The 19,186-nt window shown below is 51.4% G+C and overlaps 1 protein-coding gene across 2 annotated transcripts in view; it reads right to left on the bottom strand.

The window, feature by feature from the left end:
• TBC1D22A (TBC1 domain family member 22A) overlaps positions 1 to 19,186 on the bottom strand; it is a 318,127-nt gene that overhangs the window by 131,645 nt on the left and 167,296 nt on the right. The window contains exons 9-10 of one of the 2 annotated variants that reach the window (XM_040637731.1): positions 13,265 to 13,374; positions 11,504 to 11,755 (exon numbers count right to left, since the gene is read on the bottom strand). In XM_040637731.1, the coding sequence (XP_040493665.1) occupies positions 11,636 to 11,755; positions 13,265 to 13,374 (230 nt within the window). In that variant the 3' untranslated portion in view covers positions 11,504 to 11,635. Of the gene's footprint in view, positions 1 to 11,503; positions 11,756 to 13,264; positions 13,375 to 19,186 lie in introns of those variants that run through there. The other variant, XM_040637730.1, reaches the window with a different exon arrangement.

Here is a 19,186-nt window from a genome sequence, read left to right as displayed (position 1 = left end):
GGCAGCAAGGAGGCTGGGGTAAGGTGGGAGAAGACCATTCTGAGGCTGGGAGACCAACTGGGAGGGAAGGGTAAGACCAGAGCACAGCCATGGAATGAAGGTACCGATGTGAAGATGGGGAGTCACCACGCTTACAAGATGTGCATTCAGAGAGGATGCCTCTGGCCGCAAGGCACAGAGTAACAGAGGAGCAAAGAGGATGCAGGGGAGTCAGCTGCCAGACCGATGCCCTAATCCAGGTCAAATGACCAGGAGAGCCTCCCACCAAAGACACAGGTGGCCCAAAATTATCCAAACCACTTTCAACGACCTATATTACTGGTTGGGTTTCTGAACTTGAACATAGGGCTCTTCATTTATTCCTATTAGCTCGTTCACTTGATTGGTTCTCGGGTGGCATTCCAGGCAGCTGAACTCATTCTGAATCTTGATTATGTCATCTATCACATTAGCTGTCCCTCCAAGCTTAGAGGCACTGGTTACACTTACACCCTCAATGTCTTCATTATAGTCTCGGGGAAGAGGGGGAAGGACGAGGACAAGGACAGAGCTCCATGGCATGTTTCTCAGAAACCATGCTCAGGTGGAGGAGTGTCGTAACAATATATCGAGCCAACTCCTCACTTCCTTAGTGCGAGCTTCATTTCTCTGATCTCCCGTCTTCTCGTCTGTGAGACAGGAATGGCCGCTTCACGAGGCACTAGGGGGTGTTAAATGAGTCGCTATACCCAAGAACCTGGAACCTCCCTCCCAGTGCCCGCCTTCCATGGTGACACGGGTCACAGGATAGCAGCGAAGATGGAGGCTCCCCCCAGCCCTGATGTAGCACCCAGTGCTCCCACTGTCAGCCACTGCGACAATGGGGACGATGCTAAAAGCCTGTTTTCAGCCACTACCAGGGGTTGTCAAGGGTCTCAGGGGAAGACAGGATGGACGGGTAGAGCTGTAAGGCACTGAAATGACCCTGAGCGACTGTAACGGGGGAAATAATCTGTCCAAACCCAGAGACGGGCTAAGGCCAAGAGAGAACCCTCGTGTCAACTCTGGGCTCTAGCTAGTAGTAACAGACCAACGCTGGCTCCCACTTGTACCAGACGCACCGCACTGACGCGAGACGCTGGTAAGAGGAGGAGCCGCGTCCGTAAGGACCTGGGAGGGAGCCTGCGGAGACCATATCTTCTACTGAGTATTTCTACACACCTAAAACTGCTCTAAAAACGAAGCCCATTAATTTTTAAAATTACTCAATTCATCCAAAAGAACGTGGGGGGGGAGGATTAAAAAAAAGATAAAATAAATATAAAATAAATACCAGGGTGGCAGCCTAAGCCCCAGCCCTACAAATAATGACACTGGAAACCTATGAATGTGTATGAACCAAACACACTTAAAAAAATAAAGCAAAATCCAACTGTAAGCTCTCTACAAGAAACGCGCAGTAAACAAGACACCCACAGATGGGAAGCAAAGGGACAGAAAAAGATGTACCAAGACTAAGCCAAGGGAGGTGCAATGGCTACGTTAATATCCAATGAACGGAAATCCAGAACAGGAAACATGACCAGAAATAATGAGGAGTATTTCACAACAATAAATAGAAATAACGAACATATAAATTCATCAAGAAAACCTAAAAGCTAATCCTACATGTGTGTGTCTAATAAATGAGATTCAGATTATGCGAAGCAAGACCTGACGAAACTAAAAGAGACAAATCAACCATTATAATTAGAAATTTCAAAAGTCCTCACTCAGTAGCTGATAGAAAAAGGACACAGGAAATCAGTAAAAGCAGAGAAGACTGGACTAACACTATCAACCAACCTGACCTGACTGACATTTATGACAATCTCCCCCAACAAAGCAAACCAGACATTCTTTCCAAGGACACATGAGATACTCACCAAGACAGACCATGTGACAGATCTCAGAACAAATATCACTAAGTTTAATTACCAGTGTTAGGAAGGGAAGACATCACTGTAGTTCCTACAGACATTAAAAGAATAAAAGAGTATTATGAACAACAGTATGCCAGTAAATTAGACAACTTGTTTAAAATGACCAAATCCCTTCAAAGTCAAACTGACAAGAGGGGCACCTGGGTGGCTCAGTCAGTTAACCGTCTGCCTTCGGCTCAGGTCATAATCCTGGGGTCCTGGGATCGAGCCCCACATCAGGCTCCCTGCTCAATGGGGAGCCTGCTTCTCCCTCTCCCTCTGCCCCTTCCCCATTCATGCTCTCTCTCCCTCTCCCTCTGCCTGCCGCTATGCCTACTTATGCTCTCTTGTGCGCTCTCTCTCTCAAATAAATAAATAAAATCTTTTTTTAAAAAAGCTTTTTAAAAAAACTGACAAGAGAAGAAGTAGAAAATCTGGAGCCCTAGCTAGAGCAGAAATTGAATTTATAGTTAAAACTTTCCCACAAAGAAAGTTCCAGGGCAAGATGGCTTCACTGTTCAACTCTATCAAATATGTAAGTTTAAGGAAAAAATAATACTAATCTTACACAAATTCTTTCAGAAATTATAGGCCACCATTTCCCTAATGTTAAAAATGAAAAAGACATTAGAAGAAAAGAAAGTAGAACACGATATTCCTCATGAACATAGAGGTGAAAATCTTTAAATACATATTACCAAAGAAAATCTAGAAATACAAAAAAAGGCTAGTATCTCATGACCAAGTGGGGTTTCCCAGAAATGCAGGTCAGCCTAACAATCAAAGTTCATTAAGGTCCTCCGCTACATTAACAGAATAAGTAAGAAAAATTATATGATCATATCAACAGAAGAAAAAGCATTTGATAAAATATCAATTCATAATTTTTTTTAAAAGACTCAGCAAAGCAAACTATAATCTGACACCCTGGTCTTCTTCCACCAGGTCTTAAGAATTCAATCCTCAACTTCCTATGACATTTATACCAGTATTCCTCAAACGTAAAGACCTATCAAAATAAACCAGAGTGCTTATTAAAAATATAGACTCGACTGTGGTATTTGCACTGTCAGCAACCACCCTGAAAAAGGGCATCTATAAAAAGCCAAGAGCTACCATCATACTGCATGTTGAGAGCCTGAATGCTTCACTCTCCCCACAGTATCTGCAAGGAGGTAAAAATGTCTGCTCTCATCACTTGAGGGCCTTGACAATGCAATAAGTCAAGAAAAGGAAATAAAAGCCATGCAAGTGTATAGAAAGAAGTAAGGCTCTCTTTATGTGTAGATGACATGATTGTGTACACAGAAACTCCTAAGGCATCTACCAAGAAGCTCCTAGAACTAGTCAGTGAATTTAGTAAGATCACCAGAAAGGTGAGGCACATTACATTTTCCAAAAGTAGCCACAATAGCATCTCCTATCCTGCATGATCTTTTTACTATGTGACCATGTCACTCCTGTATCAAGAGATAGAGTCCAATTTCCCTCTCTTTGAATCTGGGAAGACTTGTGACTGCTTCAACCAAGAGTACAGTAGAAGTGATACTGTGTGATTTCAGAGGCTCAGTCATGAAAAATGCACCTTACATCCTGTTGGCTGGAAATCTTACTGGGAGCCTTGCCCTGTTATGTAAGAACTCTGACTATCATAAGGCCACCTTGCTGTGAGGCTGGTGAGTCAAAGGGAGAGGCCATGAGACAGCAATCACCCTGTAGTCCTAGTCTCAGGGCACCCTCTACGCCACCCTGCCTGAGCCCATGTACCAGGAGCTCACACATATATTGGTGAGACTTCAGATGATTCCAGCCCCTAACCATCACCTTACCCACCTTCAAGTCTCCCCACCTGAGGCTCCAGACATTGTGGCACATCGATAAGCAATACAGGCCATATCCTGATTGAAATCCTGACTGAAAGAATCTGTGAGCATAATAAAATAGTTCCTTTAAGTCGGGAAGTTTGGAGCAATTTGTTACGCAACAATACTAGCTGGAAAAGGATGTCAGTTTACAAAATCAATTATATTTGTATATAGCAGCAGTAAAATTTGAAAAACAAAATTTACAAAACAAAGCTATACCATTTTTTAAAGTAGCATCAAAAAGCCCAAACTATTTAGAAATAAATTTAACAACATATGAACAAAACCCATACACTGAAAACTACAAAATGTTTGTGAGGATAAATTTTAAAATGTCTAAATTTAAAAACTCAGTATTGTTAATGCTGTTAATTTTGGGAAAACTGACATATAAATTCAACATAATCCCATTCAAACCCCAGCTCCTATTACTTTTTCTAAGGCTTTTCTGAAAGCAAATTGCTAAAATGATAAACTTTATATAAAAATATAAAGAACCAAAAATACTCGTGACAATTTATTTTAAAAAGAACAAAGTTGGAGGACTCTCTCCACCGGACTCTAAGAAAAGCTACAATAATTAAGACAGTATGTACTGGCATAAAGATGCATTAATAGATCAATGGAACAGAACAGATGTCCAGAAATAGACACACATTTATATAATCATTTGCTTTTCAGAAAAGGGACCAAAGCAATCTATGGGGGGGGGAGCTGTTTTCAACAAATGATGCTACTAGCTATGTTAACTAGGAAACCTGTATTTTAAAAACGAACCACTCTGCCTTCCTCACACCACAGAAAAATTAAGTCAAGTTAAAAATCAAAACAAAAATTATAAAGCTTCTGGAAGGAAAACAAAGGGGAATTCCCTGGCATGCTAGGGGTAGGTGAAGGGTTTTTACTTAAATTAGATTTTAAATTTTTAGTTAGACTTCTTGAGATCAATTAGATTTCATAAAAATTAAAATTGTCCACTCATGAGAAGACACTGTCTTCTGACAATGCAGTGACACACTGCAAACTTGGGGCAAACACTCTCCCACGGCCCCCACCCTCTACACCGACACACACACCTCCTAACAGAAGACTGCCGGCCGGCGAGACAGAGGAGTCCGTGAAGGACAGCGCTGGTGCAGCCCCATCTCGTGCATACTGCTGCTGGTGTGTTAAACAGCACAGCCCATTTAGGGGAAATGCTGGGCTGCTTTTCACAGAAACGAAACACACTCCCACAGCACGACCCTGCAAGGCTACACCCGGCGCCGAGAGAGAGAAATGAAGGCTATGTCGACAAGAAGACATGCACGTGACTGTCCACAAAAAGTTTACTCATAGCAACCACAGGCCAGAAACAGCCTTGGCTTCCACCAAAAGATGGACGGACAAACAAGCTATGATATATTCATACCGTGAAATACTACTTGGTAATTAAAAGGAATGAACTATTCATTCAGGCAATGACATGGATTTTACATTTTTCAATGCTATTGTGAATTGAATTTTTTTTAATTTTCATTTTTAAAGTGTTTGCTGCTCAATGACTCATTCTTAATGAATCTTCTGCTGCAGCCCAGTAACCAACACACTCTTATCTGTTTCATAAACCTTCCTAAAACAATGCCAAGAATTCTCAATTTTATCGACGAGGGCTCTAAAATCCCATCTCTAAAGATTCTTCCACACACAGAGCATGATTCATCTCGTGTTTGACACAGGAACACATCTGCATGGACTAGGTGCCTCCTTCTTCATTCTTCCATCCACAGGGCTGGGCACAAGGCCCAGCTTTCCATCCCTCCCCATGACAGCTCTGCAGTTCCTTCCAGGTGAAGACAGCCAAATCGGGACCAAGTGAGCAAGCTTCCTCTAAGCCACCTTTCCAAGCAACAGACCGGCCCCTCGCTTCTTCTGTTTCCACTGAGCTTAGCTGGGAAAGAACAACACCCCCAGGCCTCTGGCTGCCCCAGGCTCTGGCTGTCTAAGCTCATTTCTAAGGATCCTGGGCCACCTTCCAAGCATGCTGTGGGCCCCTCTCCTTCTTAGAGCATAAAGCTCTCCAAGGCTCCCCGCACCCGCTCTGGTTCCCGTGATACGTCTGTCCCTTCTCTCCTCACTGGCCTTATCTTCAACAGCTGACATCTGAGGGACAGCAGGCCCTGCAACCCCCAGGGACGGGGCTGGCAGTGGCCCAGACATCCTCTAAGTGAGTCGCCACACCACCATATTTCCAGCCTTCTCTCTGACAAGTTCCAGGATAACACAATCCCTTTCCCCAACACCCCCATCACACCCAGGCCACCGACCAGTTCTCAGAACTGAGTAATGCTTCCCCAAGGAAAGGAAATGTAAAAGACTAATTATAAAAGGCAACGGCCCTTTTCTCCTCGAAGAGGCTGTCCTGTTAAGTAATGAATCCAAGAGTAATAGAATGACTGCAGGGGAGGCAAACGGGGAAGCCGTAATTCAACAAGTACGAGCTTGCAGACAGCCCTGGCGCTGGGGCTGCTAGTGCTGTGCAGAGAAGGGAAAGCCCAAGAAGAACCCCCCCAAGAGCCTGTGAAGGCCACCCCCCGCAGAGAGCTGCGTCTGGAACCTGCCCCGCGGGCGCCAGCACCACATCCCGATGGCAGCCAGTCCCCGCACAGAGGGGCTCCAGAGGGGCTCCACACCCCAATGCCTCCCCACAGCTGGCCCCGAATCCCAAATGGCACTAGAAACACCCTCCAAGGAGCCCCTGTAAGAAGTAACAGCCCACCACATTATCTGTAAACTTCCATCTCTGGCCGGACCCCCGACGCACCCAGAGAACAAGGCACGCGAAGGGCAAACGCGGGAAGCGGGCAGGGAGCCCGGCTGGGAAGGAAGAGAAACACGAGGAGGGAAATGAAAGGGAACACCTGCACTTTCAAAGGCATTCGCAATCAAAGCTGGTTGAGGGGGACCCCACCCCAGCACGGAGGACAGTGCAGCCTAGAAAACACAGCACGGAAGCAGACAGCCATGGCTTCCACACTGAGGGCCCCCCCTCATCTCGTCCCCGACCACCCCCCCGTCTGTGCCCAGCCAGCCTGGGCCACCCCCACACTGTGAGAACCTCCCAGTGCGCGGCCCGCCGGGCAGATCTGCGCGGCCCACTCCACTACAAAATAAAGGATTAGCACCCTGATCTAGCTGCCACCCCCAGACCCTCCCCAGCCACCCTACGGAGGCAGCAGGAACCCCCACTGCGCCCACCCCACCATGGGTACTCACAGCAGCACCACAGTGGATGAGGCATCACAGTCAGCCCGGCGCGCTCTCTCCGCCCAACCCACCACCACCTAGCTTAGGCTCTAGTTTGGGCCGCGGAAGGCCCTCCCTAGCCCCACACGCCGCCACTGAGGGCCCTGCAGAGGGCCTCCCTTCACTGCTCAGAGAGCCAGCAATAGCTCCGGCACCACACTGTGAACCGAGCCTCTCCCACAAGACTAGTTCACCTGCAAATGCAGCTGCTTCTCCTTTTCTCCCAGGACCACGGTCCCTCCATAAAAAGAACATCCCCTAAACAAACACTGAGCGCAAGAACACCATCCATCAGAAACGAGTGAGCAGGCCCGAAACCTGGGGAGGGCCAAATTATGGGCCTTTCTCAGAGCTGCCAAAGCTGACCCAGCTGCCCGGCCTTAGACTTCGGCCCACTCTCCCCTTCCCCAGGGAATCTGGGTGAGTCCACAGGCCAGCATGATGCCAATCCCCGACCCTGGTCTGCACAGCTCCGTGGGAACCGCCGGCTCAGCCGTTTCTAGATTGTCCCATGCACGCTGGAAGAAAGGGAACATGCTGTGTGTGCTGGGCGTGGGGTTCCAGATATAGCCAGTAGCTCAACCTTATGAGGTCTGCAGCACAAACCTGTCACGATCCTGCAAATTCTTGTCTGCTTGACCTGCTAATTACTGAGAAGCACGAAAGCTGGGGCTGACTGTGCAGGTCTGAATCCCAACTCTGCAACTTACTAGTCCCACAGCGGGAAACACCTGACAGTCATGCTGGAGGGAAACCGAGGTAACGCCAACAGTTAACAAATGCAAAGAACTTGGGGCACCTGGGTGGCGCAGTTGTTAAGCGTCTGCCTTCGGCTCAGGCTGTGATCCCGGTGGCGTTCTGGGATCGAGCCCCGCATCAGGCTCCTCCGCTGGGAGCCTGCTTCTTCCTCTCCCACTCCCCCTGCTTGTGTTCCCTCTCTCACTGGCTGTCTCTCTCTGTCAAATAAATAATAAATAAAATCTTTAAAAAAAATGCAAAGAACTTAGAACAGCATCTGGCACTGACAGTGTCTTGGGGAACTTCCGCCAAATTTTTGCCTCTCTTCTTCCCCACCTGCCTCCTAACACACACGCTCACCACATACACTTCTGTCCATGCACACACAATGTTGTCATAGCAAACGCTGAGGATCGTGTCTTCCCTGGTAAATCTATCTACTTGTCCCTCGGCAGTGATGCTCTTTATCCCAAATAATGCTTTCCGCCTTAAAATCTGTTTCCTCTAATAACGCATAAAAGCCACACTGCTGCCTAGCTATTATTTCAGTTAGTGTTCACCTGTTGTGTTCCTCTCAACCCCTTCCTTCGTGCCGTTTTGTAATCTTATGTTTTAGGCGAGGGTCTTATAAGTAGCGTACAGCTCGATCCTGTTTGTAAATCCCATCTGGCTGACAGTTATCCTTCTCCAGAACACCAAACACATCCCATCTCATTCTGGCCTCTGCTGTTCCTGCTGCAGCCTGTTTCCCATCGAACTGTCGGCCCCAACGACTCATCCATCTGTTGCTGGCCATCCCTGCGACATTTTCTCTGACCTCCCATACGTAGCAGCTTCCCTCTGGTTTCTCCAGGTGTGATATTTTAATGCCTCTTTTGAGACTTGTTTGTTTAGTGACCATAAGAGCCCATGTCTCTCACGGGTGCTGGAAAGTTCCCGGCCACCACCTGCGTGCGTGGGGGCTCGCGCAGCATGTCTTCCCATCCCAGGCCCGTTGTTCATGCTGTCCTGCCCTAACCTCTCTTCCAAATCTGTGCCCTCCCTCGCTGCTGCCTCCCAGTAACTTTCTCCTTCTACTTTAATCCTCTCTTCTGCTGTGTTTAATGAATGGTAAATTTCAACAACCCTAAGTTTGGTTGCTAGAAGTTCTGTTGGGCTCTTTTCGAAAATCCACGAGCTCTTCTTTCAGAGTCTTGTTCTTCATGTTAATTAACTGTTTTGGTTCTGTTCATGTCGCTGCTGTAGGATGTCGAGTCCCTGGGACTCAATCCCTCGATCCCTGCTAATCACAGTGCCAGCTGATTCACTCCCAAGCACACTTTCTCTGTCTCGTACTTTTCCCGTCGTGAGCTCATCTTCGGGGGTCTTTTCTGTGGCAGAACCACAGGCCTGTGCTGGGAGAGCAGCCCCAGGGCAGCAGTTCTTTGGGGCGGTCAGCCCACTGATGCCGTCCAGGAGACCCTTTCCAGCGGTCTCTGAGAGCAAAACCACGTTCCTAATAATAGCAACATTATTTACCTCGTCACCGTGCTGCCGCCAGCACAGCTGCCACAAAAGGTGGGTCAAGTGCAGACAGACTGGCGTGAGTCGAGGCAGTGCCCCCAAACTGCATTCTTAGCCCCACGCACTCATGGTGAAAAAGACGAATAAAAGGCAATTTCGCTTAAGGATGTCCTTGATGAAGTTCCTAATTTTATTATTAATATTGCATCAGATCTCAACCCTCAAATAAACATCTTTTCAATATTCTGTGTGGCAAAGTGGGAAGAACACAGAAAGCACTTGAGATAGGTACCAAAGAACAGTGATTTCTTCTAAAAATGCCCCTGGTCAATTGTTGGTGCTGTGAGCCGAACTAGGTAACATTTTTCAAGAAACATCATTTTCACTAGAAGAAATGACTAACAGTCAAACTGGTTATTCAAACTTAGGTATTTGGCAGACATTTTCTCAAAAATGAACAAAGACTGTCATTTCAAGGAAAACAATCGACAGGAGGTGCTGCCAGTAATAATATAGAGTTTTTAAGCCAAACTCTGAATTTTGAAGAACTTATATCTGCCACTCTGGGCTTACCAGCTTCTTCTGACAAGACGGGGGTAACGCTACCAGATGGGGGTAACACTTCTAGAAGATCTGCGCACCTCCGTCACCCAATATTCCCCAAATGGCCAGCGTCCGACATTACAGGACCATTCGTGGATAAAACACCGGCTCAAAGTGCAAGACAGGCCGGTGGACTTCAATGCCACTCCCTACCCAGGCTCGGCCTCATCTCATTTCTACCCCTGGCCAGGACAATAAAACCTTAACTGTTATGCATTACTGACTGTGTCAGATCATTCCCTTCAAACTTACTAGCATCCACTAGCGGGGTCATCCCCCCTCGTGTCTGGAGGACTCCCCTCCCCTTGGTAAGGAGTCCAGCTTTTCATTCTAGACAATTCTTGCTCAACGTCACCCAACGCCTCCAAGCATATGCTGGGAAGGAGTGGCTTCTTCTCAGACCTAGTCTGTCATCCTCCTGGGACCAGAGCCTCCCAACCCCCAGAACTCTGGTCCCCCTCCTCCAGAGCCCGCAGAACGCTGCCCTCCATCGGCAGTCCTCTCCCCGCACCCCCGGCCACCAGGATGCACATCCCGCAGGGACGGCAGGTGGGTGACTATATGCAGCACCCGTACACGGCAGGTGCTCACCACCCTGCGACCCAATGCAGAACAGAGTCCCAGACTGAGGCCCCAGGTGAGCCCAACACACAGTTACATCTCCAGAAAACCGAGCAGATGTGGTGTTTGCCCTCTAGAATGTACCCAGCAAAATGGAAGTCATTTCTGCTGATTTCAGCCGGACACGATTACAAAGCAGAGTAGAAAACCACAGGCTTCAGGGCTCACATGGGGGTTCCAACACACACTCTTTGACCCCAGGCAAGCGATCTGTGTGTGCAGATTGTGACATCTGCTCTGCTGTGAAGCGAAGAGCCATTCAGGACACGCTAGCCACCACCGCCGCACCGCGGTCCCACTGTGACTGCCAGCTGATCATGGGAAGCCCCATGCCGGCTGCCGAGGAGAGCCGCTGCACGGTCGTGCAGTCTCTCTGGCACGTGGATTGAGCGTAACTCGACAGACAACCCTGAACTTCCTAAAATGCCAGGAACCAGCAAAGGCCGGACTGACAGGGCTACACTTAACAAGGCCAAACAGGAGTTCTCAACAGCTTTCAACCAGGGCAGTGACGTGATGAGAAGGTGCCCCGGGAAGATAGCTCTTGTGTCGTCAGGAGAGCAGAGAGGACAGGCAAGCCGAGGAGTAGGAGAGCGAGCATGGCAACAGAAGCTTCCAGCTCCTCAGGGTACCGCCACCTGGTCCATCTTTCCTCCTGCTTCTCCATCCCTTCAGACCCTCACACCTGTCCACACAGGCAGCAGGGGCACCCACATACACCCAACAGCCCCCCAGAGGAGCTTGCCTCATCTCAGGGAAAGAAAGATCCCCCCGAACCCCCCGGTGCTGGTAAATGGCACCTCTCAGCACTGCTCACGTCGGGGCACTGTGGCTCCCAGCGGCCCGCGGAGCAAGGTGAACGCAAGAACCAGGAGAGCGCCCTAGTCCCAAAGCCATCCCACAGACAGCAAACCTCAGGTGACAAATGAAAAGTCTGTGTCACTTCCAGTGCAGAGCTGATTTTATTCACAAATAGAAGCAGGATAATCTTGTATTTAAATGGCAGGAATTCCATCACTCATGATCAAAGAAGTGACATTTGAAATTTATAAAGTCTCACATTATGATTCAATCCCTCTTCTAAAGGGGAAAAACAAGTCTTACGTTTTGGGGAGAAAGACTAACACATATGAAAACATTAACAATGGAAGGGAATGATAAATTGAGGCTTGGGCCAAAATCGAGCAGGCGTGTTTTTCTCTGTAAGATAAAAACAAGGTTCCTATTCGTTATTACAGGAAGGCTTCTACTTGCTCTTTGTCGCTCCTCAGTTATCAAAAGTACGGTGAGCCCACACTGTTCTCTCCCACACGGTCATTCTGGCTAATTTATTCCAATTAAACCTCAGGACCCAAATCCAGAGACTACATCGTGCAAAAGCCTTCCTCGGGCCCCTTCTAACCCAGCAGCTGAGCCGAGGCCTCCATGGGCAGCGGCGTCGGGAACAGCACCACGACAATGGCTCAGGAAGGCCCAGCCTGGCGGGAAACGCAGGTGACAGGTGCACCCCATCAACTTCTCTCTCTTCAGATGGAAGCACCCCTACTCACCTGCGACAAAAGGGGTCCCGGCACAGCGCACAGATGCCCACACAGCCTCTGTCTCCAGGGCAGCCATCTTTGGAATGAACCCAGCCCATGAAAACCTCCATCAACCAACCCCTGCTCTGGGCCCTACACCCCAACCCCCACCCCCGTCACCCCTCCTCCAAGTCTCACTGCATTCCCAAATCGGGTCCCCAGGAGCACGTGTCTTATGCCCTCTCCGGGTCTACCCTGTGCCCCACGCTGAGCTCCTGGGAGACCTCTGCCTGACGGCTTCTCCCTCCCCAGGACAGCACGCAGCCCCTAGCACAGAGCGTGCATGTAGGAAAGAGTGAGCCTAAGATGGTCCACACCCCACCGGAGGGCCTCCATCTACCTTGGCCACAGATGCCACATCAAGAGGCTCCAGTCCGCCTTCCTACTCTGTGTAGGGTCCTTCCCCCAAACCACTTCCAGAAAATCACCCCTGGCCCTGGGAGACCTGCGGCCTTTCTGCGAAAATCTCTGCCATCCGTCCCGACTGACACCAAGTTCAGCAGAGCCCAACCACAAGGAGCAGGGCTTCCAGCAGCCTTGCTGCCCTCGGGGACCGGGCACGGCTGCGGTCCCCCACAAGCAGAGCCCCAGCCTGGGGCCAGCAGACACTGTGAGGCCAGCTGCTCGTAGGCCCAGGGTGACAGGTGAGGAGCGGAGGCCCTAATTCAGATGCCCTATAAGGGGCGGGTTGCCCTGAGTACAGCTCACCGGGCATGGACATGAGATGACTTATCAGCAACAACCGACATCCAGTGCTAGGACCACCCGCCGTCACCGGCAGCAGAGCTGGGGGCTCGGAATGTGTGGGGATCAGACTCTGCAGGGGAGGGGAGAGCCCACACCCTAGGAGCCACGCACTGCTGGAACCCTCAGGACACCGCGGCTGTCTGCAGACGCAGGGGTGTGCGCGCACTCGCACACGCACACGGTCTTTCTCGCACCGTCCACCCTGCGGAGGCCGCACAGTCCAGGCATAGAAAGGGCAGCTTCAGAAGGCAGCATGTGGCCCAGCTGAGCACGGAGGCAGGCCTACGCGTCAGGCCCGGCGCCCCCGCCTCCCCGTCCCCCGTGACACTGGTTTCAGAAGTGGAGGGGCATCCGCCCGGAGTCCAGGCCGGCAGGGGCTCACCTGAATACCGTCCAGCAGCTTGCTCATGCACCAGTACGTGTCGGCCTCGACGTTACGCAGCACGTCTGCGGGCACGCGGGAGACGTCGGCAGTGTCCACATCCTCCTCATCTGTGTGCCACGGAGCATGGAAAAGACAGCAAGTGGTTAACCCACAGGACACACCACGGGGCAGGGGTGGGGTGGGGTGGCAGAGACCTGCACGTGGCCGGCAAGGTCACCACAGGGCCCGTTTTTCTTGCTTGAACTAGATGGCTCATAGGCTTCCACCTCATCACTTAATGGCTCTCCATTTTAATACCTAATTAGTTGCAGATAATTAATATTCTGAGTCTTTGCCAATTAATTAACACAATTAATATATTATAAATTATTGCTTCTCAAGCATTTCATCTCCTAAAAAGAGAAGGCCTAAAAGACATGACTTATTCTTAACACAGATCTGAAAGTTTTTTCGTAAGATTTTTAAAATTCTGCCTCTAATATGATCACATACTCATTAGACAATAATTTCTCTAAAAACTGGTTCCCAAGGTGAGAGTTTCCAAAACCATGCTGGGTAAAGACCCCTCGGCTCCAGGCAAACACCCAGGAAAGCAAGAGCCTGAAGAGTAAGAACGCAGTAGTGCTCCCAACAGCCTCTTTCTTCAAATATAAAAAACCCAATGAGAGAACATAACTTAGAAGTTTTAAAATGTAAAACAGACACTTAATTGAAACGGCTTATCAGACATCTGAATGAACTAATTTTAGATCCTTACAAAAGCTGCTATCATCCAGCACAACACTCATAAATGTTTTAAAAATTGTGTATTCTAATTTTTCATTTTATTTACTTTTGTTTTATTTTGCAAACATGCAAGGCATCTTTGCAAAAAAAACGTTCCTGAAGAAAAGAAACATTTCTGCCAAAAACACATTCGGAAGGTTTAAGTAGGTAGAGATGACAATGATTCTAAGAACACTAACTACTAACACCTGTTGAGTAGCTATGAGGTGCCAGGCGCTCCTCCCCACGGTTCCAGTGTCCTCGCTCATGATCCCCTCACACGTCTGTTATCATCACCACTGTGCCCCTTGGAAACGGTGCAAAGAAACGGCACACATGGCCCCTGGGGCAGCCCGTGGCAGCGTGGTCAGGACGCTGGCCCTCCTCAGAGGCAGCCCAACACAGCCTCGCCTCACGTCACAGCGCGTGGCTGCAAGAGCCGCAGGGAACCCCCTTCCACTCTGCTCTCTGTTCACGACAGAAACCACAATGGTAAAAGGCCAGTCAAGTCCAGACCCAAGCCCGGCCAGGCCCTGCGTATGGGCCACACAGGTCTACACACGCAGGCCCAGCCCTGGACGTGCATCCAGCCCAGCCGTGTACAGCCGTGAGGACATGTCCCAGCCACTCTGCTCTCAGTCCCTTGTCACCGCACGTCCCTGGTGCGCCCGGGAGCACGTCTGCAGGGGCTGCGCCTGGGAAACTCACTCCATCCCCACTCAATCCTTCACTCCCCCGCTCATTCAACAAGCACTTCTGTGTTTTGGTTTCATTCAGGGGGTTATTTTATCGATGTAGTTCACATACCATAAAATTCGCCTTTTCAAAGCACACAATTCAGTGGGGTTTAGTGTCTCACAGAGTTGGATAACCATCACCACCATGGAATTCTAGAATGTTCTCACCACCTCAAGCCAGCCCATCAGCAGGCACTCCCTGTTCCCCCAGCCCCTGGCAACCACTCTTCTGTGCTCTGCCTCCATGGATCTGCCCATTCTGGAGTCCAGGTAATGGGGCTGTGCGGTATGGAGCCTCCCCTGTCTGGCTCCCTTCACTCAGCGCCATGCTCCCGGCATCATTCAGGCCACAGCCTGTGCCAGCACTTCAGTCCTTTCCGTAGTAGAACATTCCAAGGTATGGATGGGCCACACTGCCTATAACTTGTCCCTCGTGCGACACAGCTGTCCCCTCACTGGGGCTATGCGACAACACACAGCAGGTGCTCCCCGTGGTGGCTCCGTCCCTACACTCCAGGGCCTTGGGCACAGAGACAAGTAAGAGGCGATGCCCTCTCTTGCATCACTCAGAGCCCCTCCCCTCTGATCAGGACTGTGATGAAGACGTCCCCAGGCTGGCCTGACTGGCTCTGAGCTCCCTCCTCTCTGTCTGAGCCTGCCGGGGACCTGTGCCCTGTCCCGGCTGCCCTGTGGGCTGCAGGCTCTCCCTCCCACAGCCGGGCACCACGCTGCCCCCTGGCCACGGCCCAGCAAGGTGCCTGGCCTCGGAACTCAGCTGTCCTGGGAGACCTCCAATGAGGTCCCACCGTGGCTCTGCCACAAAAGGCTGGCTCTGAAGTCTCGAGGCGGCCCAGATGAGAGGCACCAACTCCGCACAACCTCTGTCTACAGAGCAGGAAACGAGGTCTCCCCGGGCCCGTTACCAAGCACACGAGGGCCGCCGTCACGACGCCTTCCTGCTGGAAGAGCAATGTGGCTGGCACAAGCATAAGCGGCCCCCCCTGGCTCCGGCGGACTCAGCCCCACATCCCGTCACCGTCGAGCAGGTCTGATTTCACCCTCCATCTCAGGGAACAGACTCCCGACAATCATCAGAGGACTCTTCTTGAGAAGTTTTCCATCGATGCATTCTCTCTTTCCAGGGCCTTCAAAGCACCGAGATGTTTCCTCCGCCGTTACAACAGAGCCTCCCCAGGCTTCCAGCTCTTCCCCAGCTTGCAGGGGCAACGGGCCCCCCAGTGCAGGAGCGCGGGACACAGGCCTCGGAGATGTTTCTCGGTCTGTTTAGCTGACTTACTGCCTTATGCCAGAAAAGGTCGGCTGGGCAGCCTCTTTCAGGCGTCACCTCTTACAATGGTCTATTTGTCACTCTTGAATGTGATCAAGTAATGGCATCTAACTCAGAGAACCCCTATGCCAATCTGTCTTCAAAAAAGCAGAGAGAATCGGAATGACCCTTATTGTCAGAATGAGATAAACATCCGTCCTCCCAGAGAAAACATCTGCCAACATGCAAAAAGGTGCAGAGGGCAGCACAGAACACCCCAGAAGGCCTGCGTCACAAGCACAGGGTCAGAGCCGAGAACAGAACTCCCCAAGGCTGGCGCAGCTGCTATGGGGTCCTCCTGGGGGTCCCCACAGAAGATGGGGCTCTAGCGGTTCCTGGGGGCACAGCCCAGACCAAACCAAGAGCGAACGCAGCACGTTCAGCACAGGTGCTGTCGGTCAGGCGCTAACTCACTGCACCATCTGCCACGAGGCCCGGGAGACTCGATGCCGTGGGGTGGGGGGCGGGGAGGGTCCTCAGAGGCAGACCCCAAAATGGCCAACAGTCGTGAGAGGTTACAACTCAAGCCCCACCGACGCCAAAGGTAATGCATGCCTCCCAGCAGGGCATGCTGCCTCCACGTCCCCAGAGCAAGGAGGGGGACCAGGCGGGGCGGCACCCCGAACGGGGAGCCACCAGGGAAGCCTTGGGACGAGAAGCCTTCCCGTGGGCAGCCACAGAGCCCGTGCTACGTAGCGCTTTGCCCCCCAAACATGTGCTGCCCCAGGTGACGGGGAGAGACCAGGAACACTGCTCCCCTGAGATCACAAATGACAGGAAGCCACGGACGTGGAGGGATTCCAGGCAATCCTGGGGTTCAGAAGAAGAAACACAATTCAAAGGGGGAAAGGGTAAATTCACAGGAATGGGACAAGCCTGTCAACAACGGAGGCGGGGCCTCAGGACCAATGCCGCAGGCGCCGGGGCCGGAGCAGGGGCTCTGGGCGCCCAGCCCTCTGGGCCACGGGGATGTGGGCTTAACTAATCCTGACCCACGCCACGCAGACGCCCCACAAGCTACTCCACAAGCTGCTCGAGGCCGCCGGCCATAGAACGGCAGTGCGGCACAGGGCACCCCGGACCGTGGCCCCGAACGCCCCTACGTGGCTTCTCCCAGCCAGGCAGGACTGACGGGCCCCCGAGCCAGCACAAGGAAGGTGCTACAGACTCCCGCAGGCAGCACTGACACCACACACAGGACTACCGACAATGGAGTTTAAGCGGACCTGCTGCATCTGAAATTGGACCGGATTCCATGTCCCACTCATCCCATCAGCACGAACACACGCACTGCACACGTACTGCCGTCGGAGAGCTGCACCCGGCCTGCTCCCCACACTGCCCACAGCGCCACCCGTCAGGACCGAGCCCTGTACCCCGGGGATGCTGAGCTGAGAAAGCTGGGAGCTCTGACCCCCAGAGCTCAGGGTGACGGGGAGACCAACACGCGCACAGGCTAAGCCGAGTGCACCTGGGGAGGCAGAGAAGACACTGCCCAGCCCGGGACAGATAATCCGCCATCTCAAGCAGGCCGCAAGTGCATACTCGGGCACGAGATGTAAAAACGGTCATTTAATTTATAAAGTATCACACTTGCCTTCTCAAATCATGAGATGGCTTTAGGGGATGATTTAAATAAATTCTTTGAAATGCTACCCTGCCGTATTATTGTTGAAAAAGCAATTTGTAAAATAATCCCATCTTTATCAACAACACCATTTGCATCAAGAACTCCAACCCTGACCTGTCTGTATGCAGAAGCAAGCAGAGAACATTGCTCAGAAAAATGCCAGGAACAGGACCGTGGGCCCCCGGGAAAGAACATCAGGGGTGGTGCTAACTACAACCCTTCACTTTTTGCAGAAAGGTAGAGAGTCAAAAGAGAATGCAAATTTTCAGAATTAACACTTAGGACTTTTGCAATAGGGAAAAAAATACGGTTTAAGCCACTAAGGTAGTTTCACTAAGGTCTATCTTTCCATGGATAGCCCTGGAAAAACTTCCCAAGGGTGGTGGTGCCCTTCTAAGCACTCTGGGAAGCTCGTGGGGCATTTGGGGGTCAGGACAATTAGGGTAGGGACCCTCCGGCATTCGGTGGTGGGGTCAGCACTCCCCATCCTACAAGTACGAACAGCACTGCACAATTAGCACGTCCAGACCGAGCCGTGACCCGTGCAGCAGCCCGGGTGGGTGGGCGGGTGGACGGATGGGTGGATCGGTGGGAGGAGAGGTAGATACAAGGAACTAACGAAAGAAGGGAGGACACTCAGCCTGGTAAGAAAAAACCACACAGGGGTACAACTGCTACTCTGCACTATCTGGAAAGCCGTCTCAGGTAACTGAAGAGCAGAGACGTCTTCTCCACGCTTCCACATCTGGGAAACCAGCAGGGCCCATGCTGGGGAAGGAAGAGGCAGGTCGATGGGCTCAAAGCAAGTGCGCTGCTCACCAGACGGCAAGGGCACCCACCGCCACGATGGACAGAGCGCGTCCTCGGCGCCAGGGCCCCCTGCAGCCGACACAGCCCACGGCGGTGCGCGCCCAGCTGACGCCAGGAAGCGTCGCGCCTGGCTGTGAAGCGAGTCCAGCTGACAACGGCTGGCCTCTCGGTCTTGCCGAGCCACGGCAGCACGGACGCCTCTGACTTCACAGGGAGAGGACGGGCGAGGCACTACAACTCTAGAAAAGCACCACCTCACAGGTAAAATACCACTCCCTCCGGTCATAAACATGCGTGGGCAAGAGAGCCTGTCACCGCCACAAGCTCACTCAAGCTCTGGGTCTCTGGGGACTCGCTCCTCGGAGGCTCCCCTCCAGGATGACACCTGCCCGCTTCCGCGAGACAACGGCGTGGACCCCGGGAACGGCCACGGTAGCACAGGCTGGGATCTCGTAAGGACCGGGGTGTGCTAGAAAGCAAAGTGGCCAGGCTCTCCCTCACGGCAAACCAAATGGGGCGCCTTGGAATCAGAAAGCGAGAAATAGCTCAAACTTAAACGAAGCCTATGACACGGGATCACCAAGCTCGAGGCACGGTGAGACCCAGCACCTGCCAGTGAGCGGCTCCGGCGGGGGGGGGGGGGGGGGGGG

The sequence above is a fragment of the Ursus maritimus genome, unplaced genomic scaffold (genome assembly GCF_017311325.1).
Source record: "Ursus maritimus isolate PB19 unplaced genomic scaffold, ASM1731132v1 scaffold_21, whole genome shotgun sequence".
NCBI lineage: Eukaryota > Metazoa > Chordata > Mammalia > Carnivora > Ursidae > Ursus > Ursus maritimus.
This window is presented reverse-complemented; position numbering and strand designations above follow the sequence as displayed.